This window comes from Macrobrachium nipponense, chromosome 10 (genome assembly GCF_015104395.2).
Source record: "Macrobrachium nipponense isolate FS-2020 chromosome 10, ASM1510439v2, whole genome shotgun sequence".
NCBI lineage: Eukaryota > Metazoa > Arthropoda > Malacostraca > Decapoda > Palaemonidae > Macrobrachium > Macrobrachium nipponense.
The window spans coordinates 74,650,053-74,670,539 of record NC_087204.1 but is presented as its reverse complement, the minus strand read 5'-3'; the positions used below and the strand labels follow the sequence as shown (position 1 = coordinate 74,670,539).

General features: G+C 42.9%; 2 protein-coding genes across 4 annotated transcripts in view; one reads left to right on the top strand and one right to left on the bottom strand.

The window, feature by feature from the left end:
- The window catches only part of LOC135224007 (protein KRI1 homolog), a 314,387-nt gene extending 296,787 nt beyond the window's left edge, over positions 1-17,600 (top strand). The window contains exons 13-15 of the mRNA XM_064262932.1: positions 6,502-6,762; positions 15,859-16,022; positions 16,434-17,600. Coding sequence (XP_064119002.1) covers positions 6,502-6,762; positions 15,859-16,022; positions 16,434-17,574 — 1,566 coding nt within the window. The 3' untranslated portion in view covers positions 17,575-17,600. The remainder of the gene's footprint in view (positions 1-6,501; positions 6,763-15,858; positions 16,023-16,433) is intronic.
- Positions 17,601-18,583: 983 nt separating this feature from the next.
- LOC135223703 (GTP-binding protein 128up) overlaps positions 18,584-20,487 on the bottom strand; it is a 196,779-nt gene continuing 194,875 nt past the window's right edge. For all 3 annotated transcript variants that reach the window (XM_064262424.1, XM_064262425.1, XM_064262423.1), the window contains exon 9: positions 18,584-19,343. In XM_064262424.1, the coding sequence (XP_064118494.1) occupies positions 19,241-19,343 (103 nt within the window). In that variant the 3' untranslated portion in view covers positions 18,584-19,240. The remainder of the gene's footprint in view (positions 19,344-20,487) is intronic.

Here is a 20,487-nt window from a genome sequence, read left to right as displayed (position 1 = left end):
GAAGCTTCATTTCGCCTTCTCTTTCAGGCTGCCGCCGTGAAGGAAGTCGCCCTAGCAACCCTGAAGGCTTGGGTGGGCGGCTTCGGGAAGAACGCCGCCAAGGGCCAGCCGTACATCTTGGATAAGAAGCTGGCCGTTCAGATCTTCCCCGGCGGCAAATCAACAGGCTACGTTGATCCTATCTCAGCAGCCCCTCTCATCGCCATCCATACAGCAAGAGGTGCAGCAGTCGTTCGGGTCCGTGGCGCAACGCACGAGCCAGGTCCCAGACGTCGCAACTTTGGACCTGAACATCGACCTATGGCGGTAGGGGCGGAGGATTTGTTGGTTGAGGTAGGTGTGTCGGGGCGCCCAAGGTCTTTCCTTGGGCGCTCCTGGATCTTCTCCTGTCCCTTCTACTGCTTCTTTTCAAGGCTTTACGGGATCTGAGATCCCTGCCTGCTCTCCCGCTCTCTCTGTACCACCCCCAAAGGTGAAGGGACAGAGAGAACAGAAGACCCTCCATAAGACGACTTTCTAAGAAGTCGTCGTCGTCTTCTTCAGTAAAGAAGTCTTCGACTTCCTATGCTGACGCGGTGAAGGCTAAGCCGAGCTCTTCGTACTCCAAGAGCTCTAGAAGCAAGGCTTCTAAGGAGGAAGGCTCGCGCTCCAGCTGAGCCAATGCCTTCTCCGGCCTCCACCGCATCCACTCGGCAACGCCGGTTGGAGTAGCGGGACCGAGCGCCTTTGATCCCACTGCCTTCTCAGCAGTGGTGATGCAACAGGTAGGAGAGATGGTAGGCTCGCAGGTCTCCGCCCTCGGAACCAAGTTTGAACAGATGTTTGCGCAGCTGTCAAACACCCTTAGTCAGTCGGGCCAGTCCATCCAAGATCTCTCGACCACCCTTTTAACAGAGGTTAGAAGAGAATGAGGACCGAGTAGCTGGGCTTTCTCAGGCTCCTCATCCAGTCTCCCCAGTAGCAGGTGCTGGCATTCTCCAGCTACCTCTTATGAGTCCGCTACCAGCCTTCTCCATGGATAACCCATGGAGAGTGGCCGCTTACGCTCCATTCAAGGACGGTATGATCTCTGTTCCCGGAGTGTGGAACTCGAAGGATTGAGGACTTCGAGTTTTATCCTCCGGGGATTGACTCAGCCTTTCATTGGATATGCTAGGCTGACCGTGGCGGCCCTCACTAGGGAGGACAAGATTTCCCGAGAAAACGTGCTATATAGTAGAGAGCACGCTCAGCGGGAATGGGTTCACTGCCTGGAGGACTGGGAGTGTACCAACACTAAGCTCCAGCTTTCAAGAGTCCTTTCACTATTTTTGCGACGGAGGAGGAGGCTTCTATTTCCGTTCGCTACCAAAATAGTGGAAGCAACTCTTCAGGCAGTCCTCAAGGATGAGCCCATGCCACAGCTGAGGGAAGCGGATTCTACTTCTCGCTCTTTCAGCCTTCGGAGAATTGTGGGAGAACTTGCCTGCCACATTCACGCTTGGTAAGCTTAAACCAGACTGCGCAATGGACCAGTTTGGCGAAAAGCTTCCAAGGCTGCCTGATACCTTGATCCAGGCAGAGTTCGATGCTCGAACTAGGTTTGGGAGATCCCTCAACTCCTTAATTATCACTGAGATGGCGGCACTATCGTATGGCACAGAACCACTATTTAAGATTCTGGCCAAGTCTCAGCTCCAAACAGTTCAGACGGATGCTTTCGACTTCTTCCAAGCTAGGAGGAACTGCCGAAAGCACGTTCTGCAGGAGTGCACTATTAGGCACGAACCTAATAGACTCCTGGCTTCCAGCATGTGGGGGGCGGACCTCTTCCCAGAGTCCGCTGTGAATGAGGTGCACCATGAGGCTGCTAGGCTCAACCAGAGCCTTAGAGCTAGGTGGGGCATCTCCTCTAAGAGGAAACAAGAATCTTCCCCTGCTGCTGGTAAGAAACTCAAGAAGTCTGGTAAAAGGTTCCAACCTTACCAGAAACATCAGCAGCAACAGCAGTTCGTTCAGGCCGTCCCAGTTACCCAACAGGGACAACCATCAACCTCAAAACAGGCCCAACCCATCCTCCTGTTGTCTCCTCAGTCGCAACCCTCGACCTCCTACGCAGTCTCGCCGGCCTTCAACCCTATGTATGAAGGTCAGGCTTACCCTCCCTTTAATAGACTGTCGAGAGGTAGCAGAGCGAGAGGCCACTTTCGCCAGCGTGGCACAGGAAGAGCGGCAAGGGGAAGGCAGTTCAGAGGAGGGCGTGGAGGTCAACCCGCCCAACAACAGTGAGGCTCCCCAGGTAGGAGGGAGGCTGCTCCTCTTCCGTCACAGGTGGGGGTTCAGCAATTGGGCACAGAGCATCGTGTCCAAGGGATTGGGTTGGAGTTGGATCAAAGATCCCCCTCCAATCAAATCATTTTATCAGGAACCATCAAAGGAATTGACAGATTACGCGAGGGAACTCCTTCAGAAAGGAGCTATTGCGAGAGTCAAGCATCTAAAATTTCAAGGTCGCTTATTCAGCATGCCAAATAAAGGCTCAACAAAAAGAAGGGTAATCTTAGACTTGTCAAGGCTAAACTCTTTCATTCGTTGCGACATGTTCAAAATGCTTACCATCTCGCAAGTAAGGACCTTACTTCCCCGTGGAGCCGTCACATGCTCCATCGATCTTACAGACGCATACTATCATATCCCTATAGCCAGGCACTTCCGCCCATTCCTAGGCTTCAAACTAGGAAATCAGACATTCATTCAAAGTGATGCCCTTCGGTCTGAATGTAGCCCCCAGGGTATTCACGAAAATAGCAGAAGTGGTGGTTCAACAATTGAGAACTCAAGGGATAATGGTAGCAGCATACCTCGACGATTGGTTGATCTGGGCACCAACAGTCGAGGAATGTCTCAAAGCCACAAAAAAGGTAGTTCAATTTCTGGAACATCTGGGGTTCCAGATAAACAAGACGAAATCCAGACTTACTCCAGAGTCTCGTTTTCAGTGGCTAGGAATCCAATGGGATTTGTCTTCCCCCATCGGTCATTCCGTTGTTCAAACGGAAAGAAATAGCCAAGTCTGTGAAACAATTTCTCAAATGCAAACAGACATCAAGGAGAAACCAGGAAAGAATCCTAGGTTCTCTTCAGTTTGCCTCAGTGACAGACATCCTCCTGAAAGCAAGGCTGAAAGATATAAACCGAGTTTGGTGATCGAGAGCAAACGCCAAATCTCGAGACAAGTTGTCAGTAATTCCACAGATCCTTCGCAATCAGCTCCGTCCATGGACAAAGGTGAAGAACCTGGCCAAACTAGTACCCCTTCAATATCCCCTTCCAGTGCTAACCATTCACACGGATGCCTCCCTGTCCGGGTGGGGGGGATATTCTCAATTCAAACAAGTTCAGGGGACTTGGTCAGTTCAGTTCCGCCAGCCTCCACAATAAAACGATCTTGGAAGCAATGGCAGTATTTCTTACCCTGAAGAGACTTCTTCCCCGAAAAAAGTCTCATCTAAGACTAGTTTTTCGGACAGTGCAGTGGTAGTTCATTGCATCAACAGAGGAGGGTCCAAATCCAACATGTGAACCATGTCATGATAGCCATCTTTGCACTAGCAGACAAACACAAATGGCATCTGTCCGCCACTCACCTGGCGGGGGTAAGAAATGTGATAGCAGACGCTTTGTCCCGGTCGGTCCCTCTGGAATCAGAATGGTCCCTGGACGACAGGTCATTCCAGTGGATATGCCGGAGAGTCCCAGGTCTCCAAGTGGATCTCTTCGCCTCACAAGCGAACCACAAGCTCCCTTGCTATGTGGCCCCCAACTTGGACCCTCTGGCTTATACCACGGACGCCCTGTCGTTAGATTGGAATCAGTGGAGGAAAATTTATGTCTTTCCTCCAGTGAATCTTCTTTTGAAAGTCTTGAGCAAGCTGAGGACTTTCAAGGGACTAGTAGCTCTGATTGCTCCAGACTGGCCCAAGAGCAACTGGTATCCTCTGCTTCTGGAATTGGGTCTCCGACCTCAACGGATTCCCAATCCCAAGCTGTCGCAATCAGTATAAATGAGGACTGTGTTCGCTTTCCTCAGGAATTCTTCAGACCCTAATCTTTATGGACTTCATGAAGTTTGCGGCTAACAAAGATGCTAACATTGATCCGCAAACATCCTCTTCCTAGAATCAGATGAGAGAGAGTCAACTATTAGACAATATGACTCAGCTGTTAAAAAATTATTAGCATCCTTCTGAAAGAATCAAACACTAACAACCATGACGGTTAACTTAGCTATATCCTTTTTCAGATCCTTGTTTGAAAAAGGTTTAGCAGCTAGCACTATTACTACTCATAAATCGGCTTTGAGGAAGATCTTTCAGTTGGGTTTCCAGATAGACCTAACAGAATCTTACTTTACGTCTATTCCTAAAGCCTGTGCTAGACTTAGACCCTCTCAAAGGCCTACTGCAGTCTCATGGTTCTTAAATGATGTCCTCAAACTAGCCTCAGATACTGACAACTCGTCTTGTACATTCATAATGTTTCTTAGAAAGACGTTATTCTTATTAAGCCTAGCTTCAGGAGCTAGAATTTCAGAACTGTCGGCTCTATCCAGAGATGCGGGTCATGTGGAATTCCTCCCTTCAGGAGAAGTTCTGCTTGCTCCGGATCGTAGTTTTTTGGCTAAAAATGAGGATCCTCTTGCAAGGTGGGCTCCTTGGAAAGTCATCCCACTTCCGCAAGATCCTTCTCTCTGCCCAGTATCAACTTTAAGAGCCTTTCTATCTCGCACATCCTCAAGATCCTCAGGTTCTCTCTTCATGAGAGAAAAAGGTGGTACTTTATCAGTAAAAGGAATTAGACAGCAGATCCTTTACTTCATTAAACAAGCCAATCCTGATTCATTTCCAAAAGCACATGACATCAGAGGAGTAGCCACCTCAATTAACTACTTTCAACATATGAACTTTGAGGATCTTAAAAAGTATACTGGATGGAAATCTCCGACAGTCTTTAAACGTCACTACCTAAAAGTCGCCTTGGAATTCTTTAAAATTTTCAGCAGTAGCAGCGGGAAACATTGTTTCTCCTGATACTGTATAGTAGTCATAGTATAGATCCAGGTCTCCTTTCTACCTACCTCGTCCAACATGCCTCACCCTATCGCCATGCTACTCGGATACTCTAGCCTTAGCCGCTGAGATCATATTGGTGGATTGTCCCTTATTATTTTGCTAGGGACATCCACACTATGTACTTATAATGTACTTCAGTGTCCCTACCCTTATTTTTATGCTAGGGTAGGACACAATGTGTTTGTATATTTATGTCAATACCTTACTTAAGTGAATCTATTTTGTTAATTTGCATTGCATTATTGGATATTACTATGTTTAATATAAGTTAATTTTAAGTACTTTATATTGTTAGCTTTCTTTATCATGTCATTGTTTAGCATAAGTTAGCTTTAAGTACTTAGTTTGTATTCTGTAATATACCTGATTCACTTATATTATATATCTCTTTTTTAAATTTTTTACACTGATTTTCATTTGTCCTTTTTTCCCATCTGTCTGTTTCTCTGGTACTCTTCATAGGCCGACACGAGCTGAGCCCAGAAAAGGGATTTTGACGTAGGAAAAATCTATTTCTGGGTGATTGGCTCGTGTCGCCCTATGAAACCCACCCTGTCTTTGTTTACCCACCCTGCAGGACAAGATGTTCATAGATTAAGGATGACCGCTAGGGGCGCTGCTGTCCGTGGCGTCCCTAGTAGTAGTAGTAGCGGCCGCATCACCCGTTAGTATCAGCTCTCTCTAGTGGGGATTTTAGATTGGAAGGTCTAAATGGTGAATGACTCATGGTAGTGATCCCACTCGCCCCTATTCTCATACCGACACTTCTTTTATAGAGTGAGCGAGTCAGTTTTACTGACATTTTCTTAATTTTGTTTTTCTCTGGTAATTTTAGATTAATTTTGCCTAGAAAGAATGATATTAAGGATACTTTCATAGGGCGACACGAGCCAATCACCCAGAAATAGATTTTTCCTACGTCAAAATCCCTTTTTTGTGGCTGGCTATTTTATAAGATATATTTCATTACTGTAGTTAAAGAATGCTAGTTGTGGCCCCAGTGAAGTTCATGAATTTTTAATAAGCACTGATACTAACACAGGATTTTACTAAAACGTATTCATGAAAATTATTTGTATCTAATTCAGCATTGGCCATGTGATGTTATTCTAAAACTTGCATACACTGTGACAGCAAACTGAAAAATCTTCAAGCCAACCCTATCAGTTATGGTTTTTAACTCAATGGTCTGGTTAAACTATTTGTCAATACATAATCTTGATAGGATGGGCATTCCTTGTTGCATTTTGAAACCTTACTATTATTTGTTCCCAAGTTGAGTAATATGATTTGTATAATGATAGTGATAGACAACCAGAATAAAATAAACCTTATTTTAAATATAAACTTTTGGTAAAAGTATTCTTAGTTATTTTACTTTCTCATTCAGATGGATGCTGACTATGATCCAACAAAAGCTGAGGAAGTAGAGAAGAAAAAAGCATCTTCTAGGCGTAAAGTTAGACGCAGATCTATATTTTCAAAGGCTTTAGAGAAGAAAAAGCCTCTGTTTGAGCCCAGTGAAAAAGACTTTGCTTCATATTTTGATGAGTATTATAAGCTGGATTTTGAAGATGTTGTTGGAGGAATTCCATGTCGGTTCAAATACAGAAAAGTTGAAGCTAATGACTTTGGTTTAACAACAGGAGAAGTAAGTTTATTCTGAATGATACTTATTTTCTATTATTTTTAACTTAGGATTTCTGTCAGATGATAGTTTTCTACAGAAAATTGTGAAGGATTATGGGTTTTAGGCAAAGACCTGCTTAGGATTTCTGTCAGATGATAGTTTTCTACAGAAAATTGTGAAGTATATGGGTTTTAGGCAAAGACCAGGCACATGGATCCACATGTAACAAAAAAAAAAAAAAAAAAAAAAAAAAAATGTTTGATTTGGAATTAAAATTAATTTTAGTACTTACCCAATTTCTCAACTGCCCACTGACACTACACAAGGGGTATAGCATCCTTTCAGGATTGGGAAATCTGAAGCTGGTGTTATATATGGTATCCATCGATGGTTCGGCGTGTGCTGTAGCTGCCTGCAATTGACTTATCTGCACACTTCAACTACATGCAATTACCTAATTCCAGTCTTTCCTTTGTTAAGCATCACTTAGCACCAAGTTTTTCCTTCTACTCTTTTGAGGAGAGTATTGTATGGTATTCTGCCTTTTATGGTGCTGCATAGTACTCTTTTGATCCCCTCTCACATTTTAAAGTGGCAACTGCCCATCTACATTTCTGTTAAACTACATCGTCATGTAGCATATGCATTGAAGGATCCTTTGTGCAGTTCTGCATGAAGAATAGTTAAGTTACAAGACTCATTACATTTTTTACCAGTTCCTTACAAGTTCCTCATCCTGTCATCTAGAACGCTGCTCAAATATATGTTCATACACGAACAAACCTTCGGTCCTAACAAAAGGATAATTTTCTAGCGCCTTGCTGGATCCGGTTAAACTATCAGAGATTGAAAAGCAAGGAATCTGTGAGATCTGCAGCATTTATGTATATGTATATTGGGTGAAAACTGGTCAAAGACCATGCACCCATGCTATCGCGTTTAGTCTTTTTCTTAATTGCCTGGGTGAGAGTTGCAGTTGCTTACTCTCCGCCATCCTGGTTGTTTGCCCTTGTTCGCTCTTTTGCTTGTCTTGTGTGTGCGTGCTGGTGTTGTTATGGCTTCCTTTGCGTCTTCTCGGCCTTACCAACATCTGTGCCCAGGGACTTGAGGTTTCCTGTGTTCTCGTTTCTTGGCTTCTTCCGCTATGTCGTGCTAATTTTTGTACTATGTTTCAACTCTGCCTTCGTGGGAAGGGTTTTCATCGCCTCTCCCAGATGGTTCGTCTTCTTCCTCAGTCACACCCCATGATGCTAGAGTTTGTGTGCCTGTCTCCTTCCTTTTCTATTTTCAATTCATTGTTGGAAGTATCGGGAGGCCCTCAGACTGATTTAATGTGTAATGTCGCCCCCTCTCCCTCGGGGGTTAATATGCTTCCCCCGGGAGGGAGGAGGCTATTTCATCACTTTCTTCTCTTTCAGGATCAGAAGCGTCCATAATGGCGACACTCTGGGCATCGCTTGGTCTATGGGGTTCACCCTCCTTGGAGGGTTTTCTGATGCATTTCATGGATGCTCAAGCCCCCCCCCCCAGGCCTCCCCAGTTCTACCTCCTCCCCCTGGCCTTCTCTTATGTTGGTGCCCGTGGTCAGCCATTTTGTAGTGCGTTGCCTGAGTATCATCTTATTGCTCCGCCAGTGAGGCCTGCCGCTAGCCAAGATTGCGTCTGACTGGTCTGTAGAAGGGTTGGTGAGTGCATCTTCTCTTGCCAGTTTGTTACAGTCTGGAGGCAAGGCATTTTCGTATCTTGCCTATCTTAGTGTCTTGTGGGCTAATCTTCTGATCAGAAGAGATGCAGAATTGTCCAGGATGGCAAGATTGGTTGACCCTGAGTCCTTGTAGGAGCTCAGGAATGGGGATCTGATGGATTCTCAGTTCCTGTTTCCTCGGACTGAGCTGGAGGACGCGATAGACCGGCAGCGAGCTGACACAAAGGACAGGTTGGTGCACCAGGCTGTCTCCAAGTCAAAGTCTCGTTCTCGGAGACGACGTTCCCCCCCTCCTCCTCCTCCTCCTCCTCCTGTTCAGCAACAAATACAGAGATCATCGCCTAGTAAGCTGTCTAGAAGTTCGGCTTCAGCTGGTCCCTCTCAGTTGTTGTCTCAACCTAAGTTGGATGACCAACATCCCTTTCGGCCCTGCTCTTACAGGTCAAGGAAGGGTTCCAGGGGTAGAAATAAGGGGGGTCGTCAATAGGTTGGGCACCTATCCATCTCCTTTGCCACGGGTGGAGGGTTGCCTGGCAGCCCAGTGGGCCAAGTGGCAGAGTTATGGGGTGGAGAAGTGGTTAGTAGATGTTCTTTAGGTGGGGTATTTACTACTACCATTCGACTTCTCCCCCCAGTTCTTGGACAGACATCTTCTCAGGCGAGTGTGTTCCCCCGATTCTCTGAAGTTCTTACCGCTCCGGGAGGAAGTGCAGAAAATGCTGGACAAGGGTACGATAGAGGAAGAGGTGTGTCAGTCTCTGGGGTTTTAGTCACATTTACTTGTTGCCGAAGGTGTCTGGGTTGGAGGCCTGTGATTTACCTATCCACCTTGAATCATATCACCAGAAAGACGAGGTTCAAAATGGAGACCCCACAATCGGTGTTGGCAGCAGTGAGGGAAAACGACTTCATGTTGTCAATAGATCTAAGGGACTCATACTTCCAAGTCCCTATTCATCCATCATCCAGGAAGTTCCTTTACTTCTCTCTTAGAGACAAGGTGTTCCAGTTCAAAGTCCTGTGCTTCGGATTGACCACGTCTTCTCAAGTGTTCACAAGAATCTTTTCTCTTGTCTTGACTTGGACCCTTTCTCAAGGGATCCGTCTGCTGAGGTGCCTCGACGACTGGTTGGTCTTAGTGAGTTCCAGAGAGAAGCTGCTGCAGGACAGAGATTGCCTGCTTCGGTTTTGTCTGGAACTTGGTATCTTGGTGAACCTAGAGAAATTGAATCTCGTACCCAGTCAAGAATTCTTTATCTAGGCATGGTCATTGATACAGCAGCGTCGAGGGTTTTTCCGTCGGATCACAGGTAGGAGAAGTTGTGAGTAGTGGCGTGTGACTTCCTGTCACAGCCAGATCAGTCAGCTCATCAGTGGCAGGTTCTTCTGGGAATTTTATCTTCTCTGGAGAAGCTGGTCCCTCATGAGTGACCTCATCTTTGGTCTCTGCAATGGGGACTTAGGAACTTCTGGTTTCTGGCGGGGGACTCACCCCTGATAAGGGTTCCTCTGCCCCTAGAAGTGAGAGATCTTCGTTGCTGGTTGGACGATCAGAATCTCTTGGAGAGTGTTCCTCTGCATTCTCTGCCACTGGACTTCCTTCTGTTTTCAGATGCCTCCCTCACAGGTTGGGGCACTCATTTAGGCGGCCTCATTACTTCGGGTGTTTGGAGTTTGGAGGACAAACGGCAACATATCAACGTGTTGGAGTTAAAGGCAGCCTTTCTGGGTCTGAAGGAGTTTCGGGAGAAAGTAGAGGGACATTCTGTAGTTCTCATGTTGGACAACACCACGGTGGTCGCTTATGTGAACAAGCAGGGGGGACTGGTTTTGCGTCAACTACATGCTTTGATAGTCAAGAATCACCAGTGGGCAGGCAGTAATTCAGTGGAGCTCTCAGCCAGGTAAATCCCAGGCAAAAGGAATGTGGTTGCAGACAAGCTCAGTCATCAGGATCAGGTCCTGAGCACAGGGTGGTCCCTTCATCAGGTCGTGGCGGACAGGCTTTTCCAGGTTTTGGGGATACCTATGGTGGACCTCTTTGCCAGCCAGTTCAAAAGGAAATTAGAGGTTTCCTGCTCGGTGGTTCCGGAACCTCTGGCGTTAGTGGAGGACGCGTTCCAACATCCCTGGAACAAACTGGAGGTGTATGCCTTTCCTCTGTTTTGTTTGATCCGCCAAGTAGTGAACAGGATGGTGAGCTCACACAACCTCAGGATGACATTAGTAGCTCCTCCGTGGCCTCTTTGTCAGCCGCACATAGAAGGATTCCACCAGTCGGTAGAATCCCTGTCTCTTCACGGTTGGAGCCTATCAAGTATCTCCTTCACGTGAGAGGCTTTTCTCAGAAGACAGCAGGACATATGTCCAGCAATCTCAGGAAATCTACCTCTGCTGTTTACCAAGGTAATTGTGCACTCTACTGTGATTGGTGTTGTAAACGGCATTTTTCTCCACTCAAAACCTCTATTCAGCGCGTAGCAGACTTTTTGGTTTTCCTCCGGGATGAGAAAGGCTGGTCCATTTCCACTATTAGAGGCTACAGGGCAGCCCTGAGTTTAGTGTTACATCTTAGAGGTGTTGATATCTCCTTATTCTGGGAACTCTCCTTGCTGTTTAAAGGGTTCGAGCAGTCATGTTGCCTGAGCTATGATGTGAAGCACACCAGGGGTTGGGGGTCAGTGTCCTTTGAATTTGTCCTGGAATTCATGGCTAAGACCCAGAATCCCTCTGTGCAGGATGACAGGGTTGCCTCCTTTTCCTTTCCATCTCTGGATGACTTTGTGTCCTGTCAGGGTTCTGCATTGTCATCTTAAGAGGACACGACATCTCAGGCCAGGTTGTCATAGGCTTTTTGTTAGCACAGGGCATTCTAAGAGAGGTGTCCAAGAATACAATCTCGTTTTGGTTAGGTGAAGGTATCAGACAGGTGTATTTGACTTTTGATGATTGCCGCTGAGTCTGTGCAGGCTAGAGCACATAATGTCAGGGTTATTGGACCCTCTGACTTTCAAGAAGAATTTGGCTGTTCATAGAGTTCTGAGTGCTGGTACTTGGTTATGCCAGTCCATGTTCACCTCTTTCTGTCTTAAGGATGTTGCCCAACGATCTATGGACACTTTTTCTTTGGGTCCTGTGGTGCTGCCCAACAGGTCATGTAACTCATCGTTGCCCTTAACCAGGCACATTTGTATCTTACCTAAGATGATTTTGTGGAAGAGAGAATGAGTGAGTTGGTTGGTCTCTTTCTTTCTCTTGTTCCTTTCCCTCTTCCTACAGGCGGGTTCCTTTCCTTCTTCCTACAGGCGGGTTGAGGATTATACATGTCATTAGCTGGACTGGTCTGGTACAGGTGAGTAAGGTAGACATACTGGTAGTTTGTTAGCTTTGTGTTCAAATAGTCAAACCCTCTATTCAGTAGCATATACTCCACTCTCTAGCAAGGGGGAGTGAGGAGTGATAATGAATCCTGATGTATTGGTTTGTTATTGAACAGTCAGAATTTCTCTTTAGTTTCCTAATGCAATGAATCTTCTCATGTATCATTGGATGTAACCCAGTTGGCCGAGATGTTGGATATCAGTTTATCTAGCTTCTCACGGGCATCAGTCCCTCTGCTGTAGATATTTCTTTTGGAGTTAGACTGGTGGGTTGGCCCTCAGCCAGGTTAGGATGCCTGTACCTCCCACCAAGTATAAGTCTATCCTATTGTTAAGACCAAAGGTTTGTTCACATAACCTGAGGTCTTCCTTTTTACTGCCCACCTATAGCTGCCCCTCTGTCATCTTATGACATCCTGGGTTGGGAAAGACTAAACGTGCCCGCTTGTTTTTTGAGCTTGTGATCCCGCCACATTAAATTTTTGGTGCTCGAACAGGGACTGCTGGTGCGGCAGCTGCAGGATGATTGGGGTAGTGAGTTGTGTGATTGGTGAAGGAAAGTAAGGATGGAAGGGTTGAAAGAGATGGAGCGGCTGAAGGAGGAGTTACGGTTGGCGAGGGAAGCTAAGGAAAGGTTGGAAGTGGAGAATGAGAGGTTGAGGGTGGTGTGAGAGGTTGAAGAGCGAGTTATAGGAAATGAGAGGGATGCTAAGGAGTGCAAAAGTGGAAATGAAAGAAGAGGTGAAAGGAGCAGAAGAGAGAATGGTTGAGAAAATGGATGAAAAATTTCAGGTAATGACGAATGCAGAGCAGATGATGAAGGGGTTCATGGGAGAAGGAGCTGTAGGAGGTAGGCCTACTGGGTCTTGTGACGAGCCAGGAGTGGTAAAGAAAGTGGAAGAGCGAGTCGATAAGAGTATGAGTGACGAAGGTGATTTGGTTGTTTTAAGTAAGGGAAAGAAGGGGAAGACACAGGATAAAGATAAACCTCAGGACAAGAATAAGAAGGGGGCTGAGGAAAAGAAGACGACTAAGGGAAATAAGGTTAGTAAGGGGTGACAGACAGGATGAGACTAGGACTGAATACATTGGGGAGAGGGCTGAGAGTGATTTAGATAGCGGTGAGTGGAAACAGGTGGGTAGAAAGAAGGGTAAGAAGAGCGTAGTCAAGAGTATGGACGTTAGTATGGAAGTGGATTCGCTGTATTCGGAAGAGGGAAAGAAGGGTCAGAATGGAAGTAGGGAAAGTGAGAGTAAGAGTGAGCAGAAGTACGAAAAGCTGTATATATGAGAGAAGTACCCTGATGTGGGCAATATGAAGAATTTGGTAGTAGGGACATAGGGGACTTTTTAAAGGAATATGAGAAGTATTGTGAGGCTAAGTATGGGGGTAACAAGAGTCTGGGCAAGAGAATTAGGTAGCTTTTTGACAGGATTTTTGTTGAGTATGTATGGGGTAAATGATGAGTATAGGGAATGTGATGTATGAGAATGTGAAAGCCAGTATTGTGGAATAGGCCAAGAGGATAAAGAGTAGCATTAGATATAGAAGAAAGCAAGATTTTGAAGAGGCAAGAATGAATGTTGGCAAGTCGTTGTTGGTGTATGTGTGCAGGTTAGAAACATTAGTTAGGAAAAAGTTTGGGGATGAAGGGATAAACAAGTGTAAGGAGTTATTGTGAAAGTTGTTGCCGACTGTACCAGAAAGCGTATAAGAGTTTATAAATCTGAAACGTAAGGAGAAAATGCAATGGACGAGTGGAAGGCTGACGTGGAATGACATTTCAGAAATAATAGAGGATTACAAGCTAGATAGGTGTATAAAAGATAGTAGAAGTGTTAGTGTGAGGACTGAAGTAGCTGAGGTTATACCATTTTAAAAGCTATAGGGAGGCAGTTTTAGAAGGGCTGAGGCGAATGGGAAAGTGAGTGGTTGATAGGAGCGTTAGAGCAAGTAAAGTGAGTGTAGTTAGCCCTAAAAGAGATAGGAGTGCGAGTGTCAGAAGAGTAGGATCAGTTGGTTGTGAGCGAGAGCAGCAGTAGTAGATGTGGAAAGGCAGGACACAAGAAGAATGAATATGTCAATGGGTGTTTGGAGCGTGCTTCGGGTGTGGGCAAATGGGGCATTTAGTGAGTTAGTGTAAGAGAGATAGGGGTATTAAGTGTTACAGGTGTGGGCAGATAGGGCATATAGCAAGTGGATGTCGGGGTACCCGTGTGAACAAGGTTTGCGATAATTGTGGAAAAAGTGGGCATTATGCTAGGATGTGTAAGGAGCCGCATGCAAAGAGTGTTGAATGTGAAATGGAAGGTCATGTAGCGTGTGTGTGTAGGCGAAAGAGGATGAGTCAGGTTGAGAATTCGGGGAAACTAGGTGTTGAGGGGATTCAGTCGGGTGGGTCCTCTAGTATGCGACAGTATGTTAGGGAGAATGTGATGAGTGAGTGGTTGAAAGTGAATAAATGTGAGCCAGGCATCAGTGAGCAAATGGGTCTGGAAGATCAGCAGTTGGTGTTGGTTGAGTATGGTAGAAAGCGGAAGAAGGTAAGGAAAGAGAATGAAAGGGAGAAACGTGAACTGCATGATAGAGGGGGTTAGTGTTAGGGTAAAATGTTGGATAAGGCATGTGATACTGATGACGTGGAGGGCTTGAATGATACATACAGCGTGTGGGGGTTGAATTGTCAGGGTTTAGTGAAGTTTCAGAATGAGTCTTCAGGAGTTTGTCAAGAGTGTAAACGAGGCGAGTGATTTGGTGATACATACACATACACACACACAGAGAGAGAGAGAGAGAGAGAGAGAGAGAGAGAGAGAGAGAGAGAGAGAGAGAGAGAGAGAGAGAGGGGGGGGGGGGGGGGTTGTCTGCAGGTGCAGCTGGAGTTAATTGTTAAGATCAGTCTTGAGTCAGAGTCTGATGATCAGTAGTGTCAGCAGCGGTCTACAAAGAGTGTTGAAGCCATTGAAAGTCAGTTAAGTTGTGTGTTGTTTATTTGTTGTTTGGTTGTTAAGTGTGATATTGTTTGCTTTAGGGTGGTTGTGCCTGTGTTGTTGAATTTGTGCTGCTTGTGAGTTCCTGTTGGGTTATATGTGATTTGTTGTAATTGAGCTTTGTTGTGGTTTCTGGTGCAGTTGGGAGTTGTTGAGGGTTGTTGTTGGTGAGCTGTTGTGATTTCTTGGTGGTGTTGGTGATTGTTTGTGCAGTGGTCTTTTGTTGTGGTTGTGTTCTTTGTTTGTTTGCTGTGTTGTTGAGTTGTAGTTGTATTCCTTGTTTGTTGTTGGGTTGTGTGGGTGTTGTGTTGTTGGGTTGTGGGGTTATGGTCCTTAGTTGTTGTGTTGTTGAGTTGTGGGGTTGTGGTTCTTGGTTGTTGTCATGTTGTTGGTGGTGTCTCAGTAACCTCGACCAGCGGACAGCACAGCATAGCCCAGAGTATTTGGAGTTGGGTGAGTACATGTGTTGTGTTTTTTGTTGTGTGTGTAGGTAGGTCAATTGTCCTGCGTGTATTCTGTAGTGTAAAGAGGAAAGTGTGGCTGAGGGTGAGTTTGGCAGCCGGATTGGTTAACTTTATGTGGGGGGGATTTTGCCCGCTTGTTTTTGAGCTTGTGATCCCTCCACAATGAACCCTCAACAAACCCTAGGTATCCAGTCTTTGTAGACTGCAAGAAATGCAATAAAATTAGAGCCTTGGTGTTTAGAGCCTTGGTGTAAGTAGATCCACATACATTGTGTGCTTCTTGCTGAGGCATTGATTGTGATGGCAACCAAAACTACATACTAAAATTTTAATACTCCACTTCCTAAAACTTGTCATCATTCATTTTATAATACTAAGGAATACTGTATGTATACCTTTTTACACACAAGTGGCCAGTTCTAACAGCACAAGTAGGAGTGGGCATTTGAAATATTTACATTGAATGAAAATTCAATTTAGGGCCTTCATGTGGTAAAGATAAAACATTTGCAATCTTGCTTGGTAAAGTATTTAAGCACAAAATAAAATTAGGTTGATTTTGTGTATCATATTTCAGATATTTACAGCTAAAAACAGTGACCTTAATAGATGGGTTGGACTGAAAAAAATTATGCAGTACAACCGCAGTAAGGAATTGGAATACAGTGAACGACAAAGATATCGTGAACGTGCTAAGCATTTGCATGTGAAGCAGAAAGTTTTGCCAAGCTTGTTTGACGAGTAAGTACTGCATGTTATATTGTTCTTTTACTTGCTTGGTTGACAGTAGTGTACAGTATTGTATCTGTTATGAAATTCCTTGTATTTAATGTTGTTATTCATAAAATAAAGTTCTACGTATTTTTCTTTATGGCAACATAATTCCTTTAAATTCTTAAAGTAAACCACTTTTACAGATAACTGTCATGCAAACCATAATTTTGGTAAAGACACCAGGAACTAATATAATACAGTTTAGAACATTTAAATGAAAATTATTGCCAATATCTCTTATAGATGGTTTTATTTCCTCAGTTAAATGTAGCAAAACAAAAACTTCATTATAGCTGAATTCGTCAGTCATCAAAGGTATATATAGTTGCCTTGCTTTTGGAAGGTATTGTCCTTGATTAAAATATATTTGATTTTCAGAAATCCTGAGTTGGCAGCTGAAAGGGAACGTGAAAAGAGACGTTTAAAACACTTAAAAAAGAAACAAAAGAAATGGAAGTTGAGGGAAGGAATTTTAGATGAAAATAGTACTGGTGCTGTTAAGGAAGATAGAAAAGAAAATTCAGTTGATAATGAAAAGGACATTCAAGGGAAAATAGGAACTGGAGTTGAAGATCCAAGTGAAGTAATTTCAGATAATAAGAAATTGAAAAAGAATAAGAAAATTGATGAAAATATGCAGGTCCAGAAAGATCAAAAGTCATTAGATCAAGACGTGAATACAAATGAAATGGAAGATATGTCCATATATGTCACAGAGAGCTTAAGAAAGAAAAAGAAGAAAAAGAACAAGGAACATAAAGATGAACAAAGTATCTATGAAAATGAGACTTGGGATGAAACTGAAAATATTGTAAATGATAGCACTGGCAAACTACAGACTGATGAAATTATGCCTGAAAAGAAAAAGAGAAAATCCAGAGATCGGTCTGCTGATCCTAGTAATACAGGACACTTGGTTGTAAGACCTATTGTGGAAGAGAAAGTAACAGAAAGTCCAAAAAAGAAAAGGAAAAAGAGTAAGGAAACAAAAGATGAACAAAATATCCATGAAAATGGTACTCTGGATGAAACTGAAATAGGTGTAAATGATGATACTTATAAACTACAAGCTGATGAAAATATGTCTGAAAAGAAAAAGAAGAAGAAGAAATCATCCAGAGATCAATCGGCAGATCCTAGTGATACAGGGGGATCAACTGTAAATCCTATTGCAGAAGAAAATGAGAAAAATAACTCTCAATATGAGGCCGTTGTAGATCAACTTGGTTCAAGTAAAAAGAAAAGTAAATGTACAGATCATAAACCTGGAGCTGATGTTCAGGCAAATATTGAACAGAAAGATGAAGTATATAAGAAAAAGAAGTCTAAAAAGCATATGGAATTTGCAAAGGGCAATTCCATCAAAAAGAAGTCCAAAAAGATAAATAAGATGAAACATTTTATAAAGAAACATAAAGGAGTTCCATACTTTGAAGGTATTAGTGATGCACGGCTAGAAGCCTATGGGCAAAACCCTAAGAAGGTGAAAAATAGAGTATTTTATGGAAAAGACTTTTAAGTTGTACATAAAAGATTTTGGCTTTATTTTGCTTATATTATCCTTTCCCATTTATTATAACAAATTGTTGTTTTTTGCCGACTGCAAAGAATTTTTCTTAGAAACTGTCTGCTAAATAATTTAAAATTTTTCAGCATATCTTGAAGTTATATCATAATGAAATTACCAAAAATATTCAATCAAGACTGAACTAACCACTGAAAGGAAGATTAAAACCCTGTTACTAAGGAGAGAGAACTATGCTGTATGTATGTAATCTTTACACACCTATATTTTATCAACCATTTATTTATTTTTTATGGGTAATGTATTAAGCTTACTTTTAAAGAATTTACAGTAACTTTAACTTTAAAAGGTAGCTCAATATTTAGGGAGCATGATTAGGGGGCACATTTGGTGTTCAAATGCTAGAAGTAAGCATTTATTAGCATTTTTAGAGACTGTGCCAACCTTATGCAAAAATTCCCCATGCATGAAAATTCTCCTTACACGAGGGGTCTGGAACCTAACCTCGTGTAAGATCGGGACATTACTGTGTATCTTCCTTTCCATGCCACTAATTCAATGCTCTGGAATTTACAACTCTAAGAGAAAATGGCTCTTTGTCTGTTAACCACCACAGTAAGCAGGAAGCAACAGTTACTAATGTAAATAGATGACGAGGTTGGACCACCACTTTTCTTTACCTGGAAGATTATTCATTCCATTCTATTGCTGGATTCCTCAAATCTGTCACCTTCTAACAGGTTCAAAGATGTAGCCATCTTAGCTCTGATAATGTCAGCTGGATCTAGCATTCCAGCCTCTTTTGTCTTGGACAAAAATAATCATAGCTGTAGTCTGTCAGATACATCTTTAATATAGTTTTGTTTAGTAAGAGAGACAAAGTGGACAGGTTACCATATAAAAAAAAATTACCATTAGAAAATCCACAATTTCAGTATACCAAAATTTTTTTGGTAAACTGGAAAATAACAAAGGATTTTTGAAATAAAATAAATACCCAACAGCAGCCTAAAATTTTTTTAATTCACCTGGGAATCTTTTCCAACTGTGATAACTTTATAATTAAAAATTACAAACACGATAGCATAGCATGTGTTTTTAAATTTACTTTCACATAAAGGCACTGCAATTTCTCAAAACCTGGTAAACCACAGATGGAACTGTACATAAAAAGTGTCAAAATATTTAGGGATATTTTCGATGCTGGTTAGTGAAATTATGCATGAAAATGGCACAGCAGAAAATTTAAAGTATTTAATACTGATGCCTTCTACATCACTTTACCTGAAGAATAGCATACAAAAACATCAATGCAGTCAAAATCAACCATTTTTGTTACTTGAAAGAAAACTCATATTTTTATGTGTGCCTTTGTATACTGAACATACAAAATCTTGCCTCGCTGTCACTAAAAATTTCTAATATTACTGGTTTTACTCCAAAACTCATATTTATGAATAGCTATACAGTAAATGAAAGAAAATAAGAGATATACCTTTCACTTCTTAGAAATTTAAAGGCTATAACAATGTGTAAAAAGATAATCCAACCAATACACAATACGGCGTGTTAAAAGAAAATACATTCCCTTAACTACCACCTCTCCTTTAGCTGACCAAATCCTCTCCTTTAGTTGACCAAATACTGAAGAATACTTATATTAGACCTTCTTACAGATCTGAACTACATCCTCATCATTTAAGACATGTTCCTTACCAACCTTCTGTGGCTGATGCTTGACTGAACTTCCCCAAACAAGGGCACTGGAAAAAAAATGAATAGTTATTTAGAATGCTTGTAAATCCAGCTGATACTAAGAACCAGGAAGAAACTTTAGAATGACAATACAAGATTATTTTCATTATTTGATAGTTTATCCAAACCAAGTGATAAATAAAAATGGTAACAAGAGTATTATGGCAATAGCACAAAAAGAAAAGGTTATGTATTACAGGACTGGATGGTGCTACAAAGTGAGAGGTAGTAATGTAAGTATAGAGGGGGGGAAAGAAGTGCTCGAGTAAAGCAAGAAAAACCTCATTAAAAATTTGCTTTTTGGCATAATGCAAGAGATATACACAACAAAGGCAGTCAGTACAATAATGCATGGTGCACTGTAGGTATTACTATAGGGTGTTTGCAGTGGCCTCTAGCTGGACCCACTTTTTACTGTTTGACTTCACCTCCATTCCCGCTTTCTTTCAATTTTTCATCCAACAATTACTTCTTAGGTCCCCCTTTAGACTCTTGTACTTCATTTATTTTCTACATCTCTATGTTGCTGTTCAACCACTCAAACTCTGTCTTGTCACTTTCTTTAGCATTAATTGGCTAAATTTGTCCTAGAACTTGGCTTTTTAGCATTAATTCTATGAATCCAATCAAATCCAATACCATATAATTGTGAACCTAGAGAAGGCAATTGAGTCATTACATGTGCACAGAATACTCGAATAAGTCATCAGGCTGGTGATCTTACCAGACCATAACACAATCTAAAGCAAAGAGGGCAGGTATTAATTACCTTTGTTTACTCTGTCCATACCCCAGGGTACTATGGTCTTAAGTTCTTTTATATTAGGAATTACGTGCAACAAAGCTGGAAATGGCCACTAAACTTTAAAACATGGTAGTTAGGCACTTACCTACCATCTGGCTAGCAAAGTCACATTCCAATTTGCCTTTCAGCCAAGGTGTCAGACTAAGGGATGCCATGAGGTTGGTATGAAATGTAATGCAAAGGATGTCAAGTTTGTATAGTTAGAAAATTCCTACACGATATAGAAACCATCAGTCCTTTACAAAAGGGAGACTAAATCATTGGAGGGAGGAATCAGAGTGTCTGAACTGACTGGAGTTTACCACACCTGGGATCTTCTTCCTGGTCGACAGAGCAAGGAAGAGAAC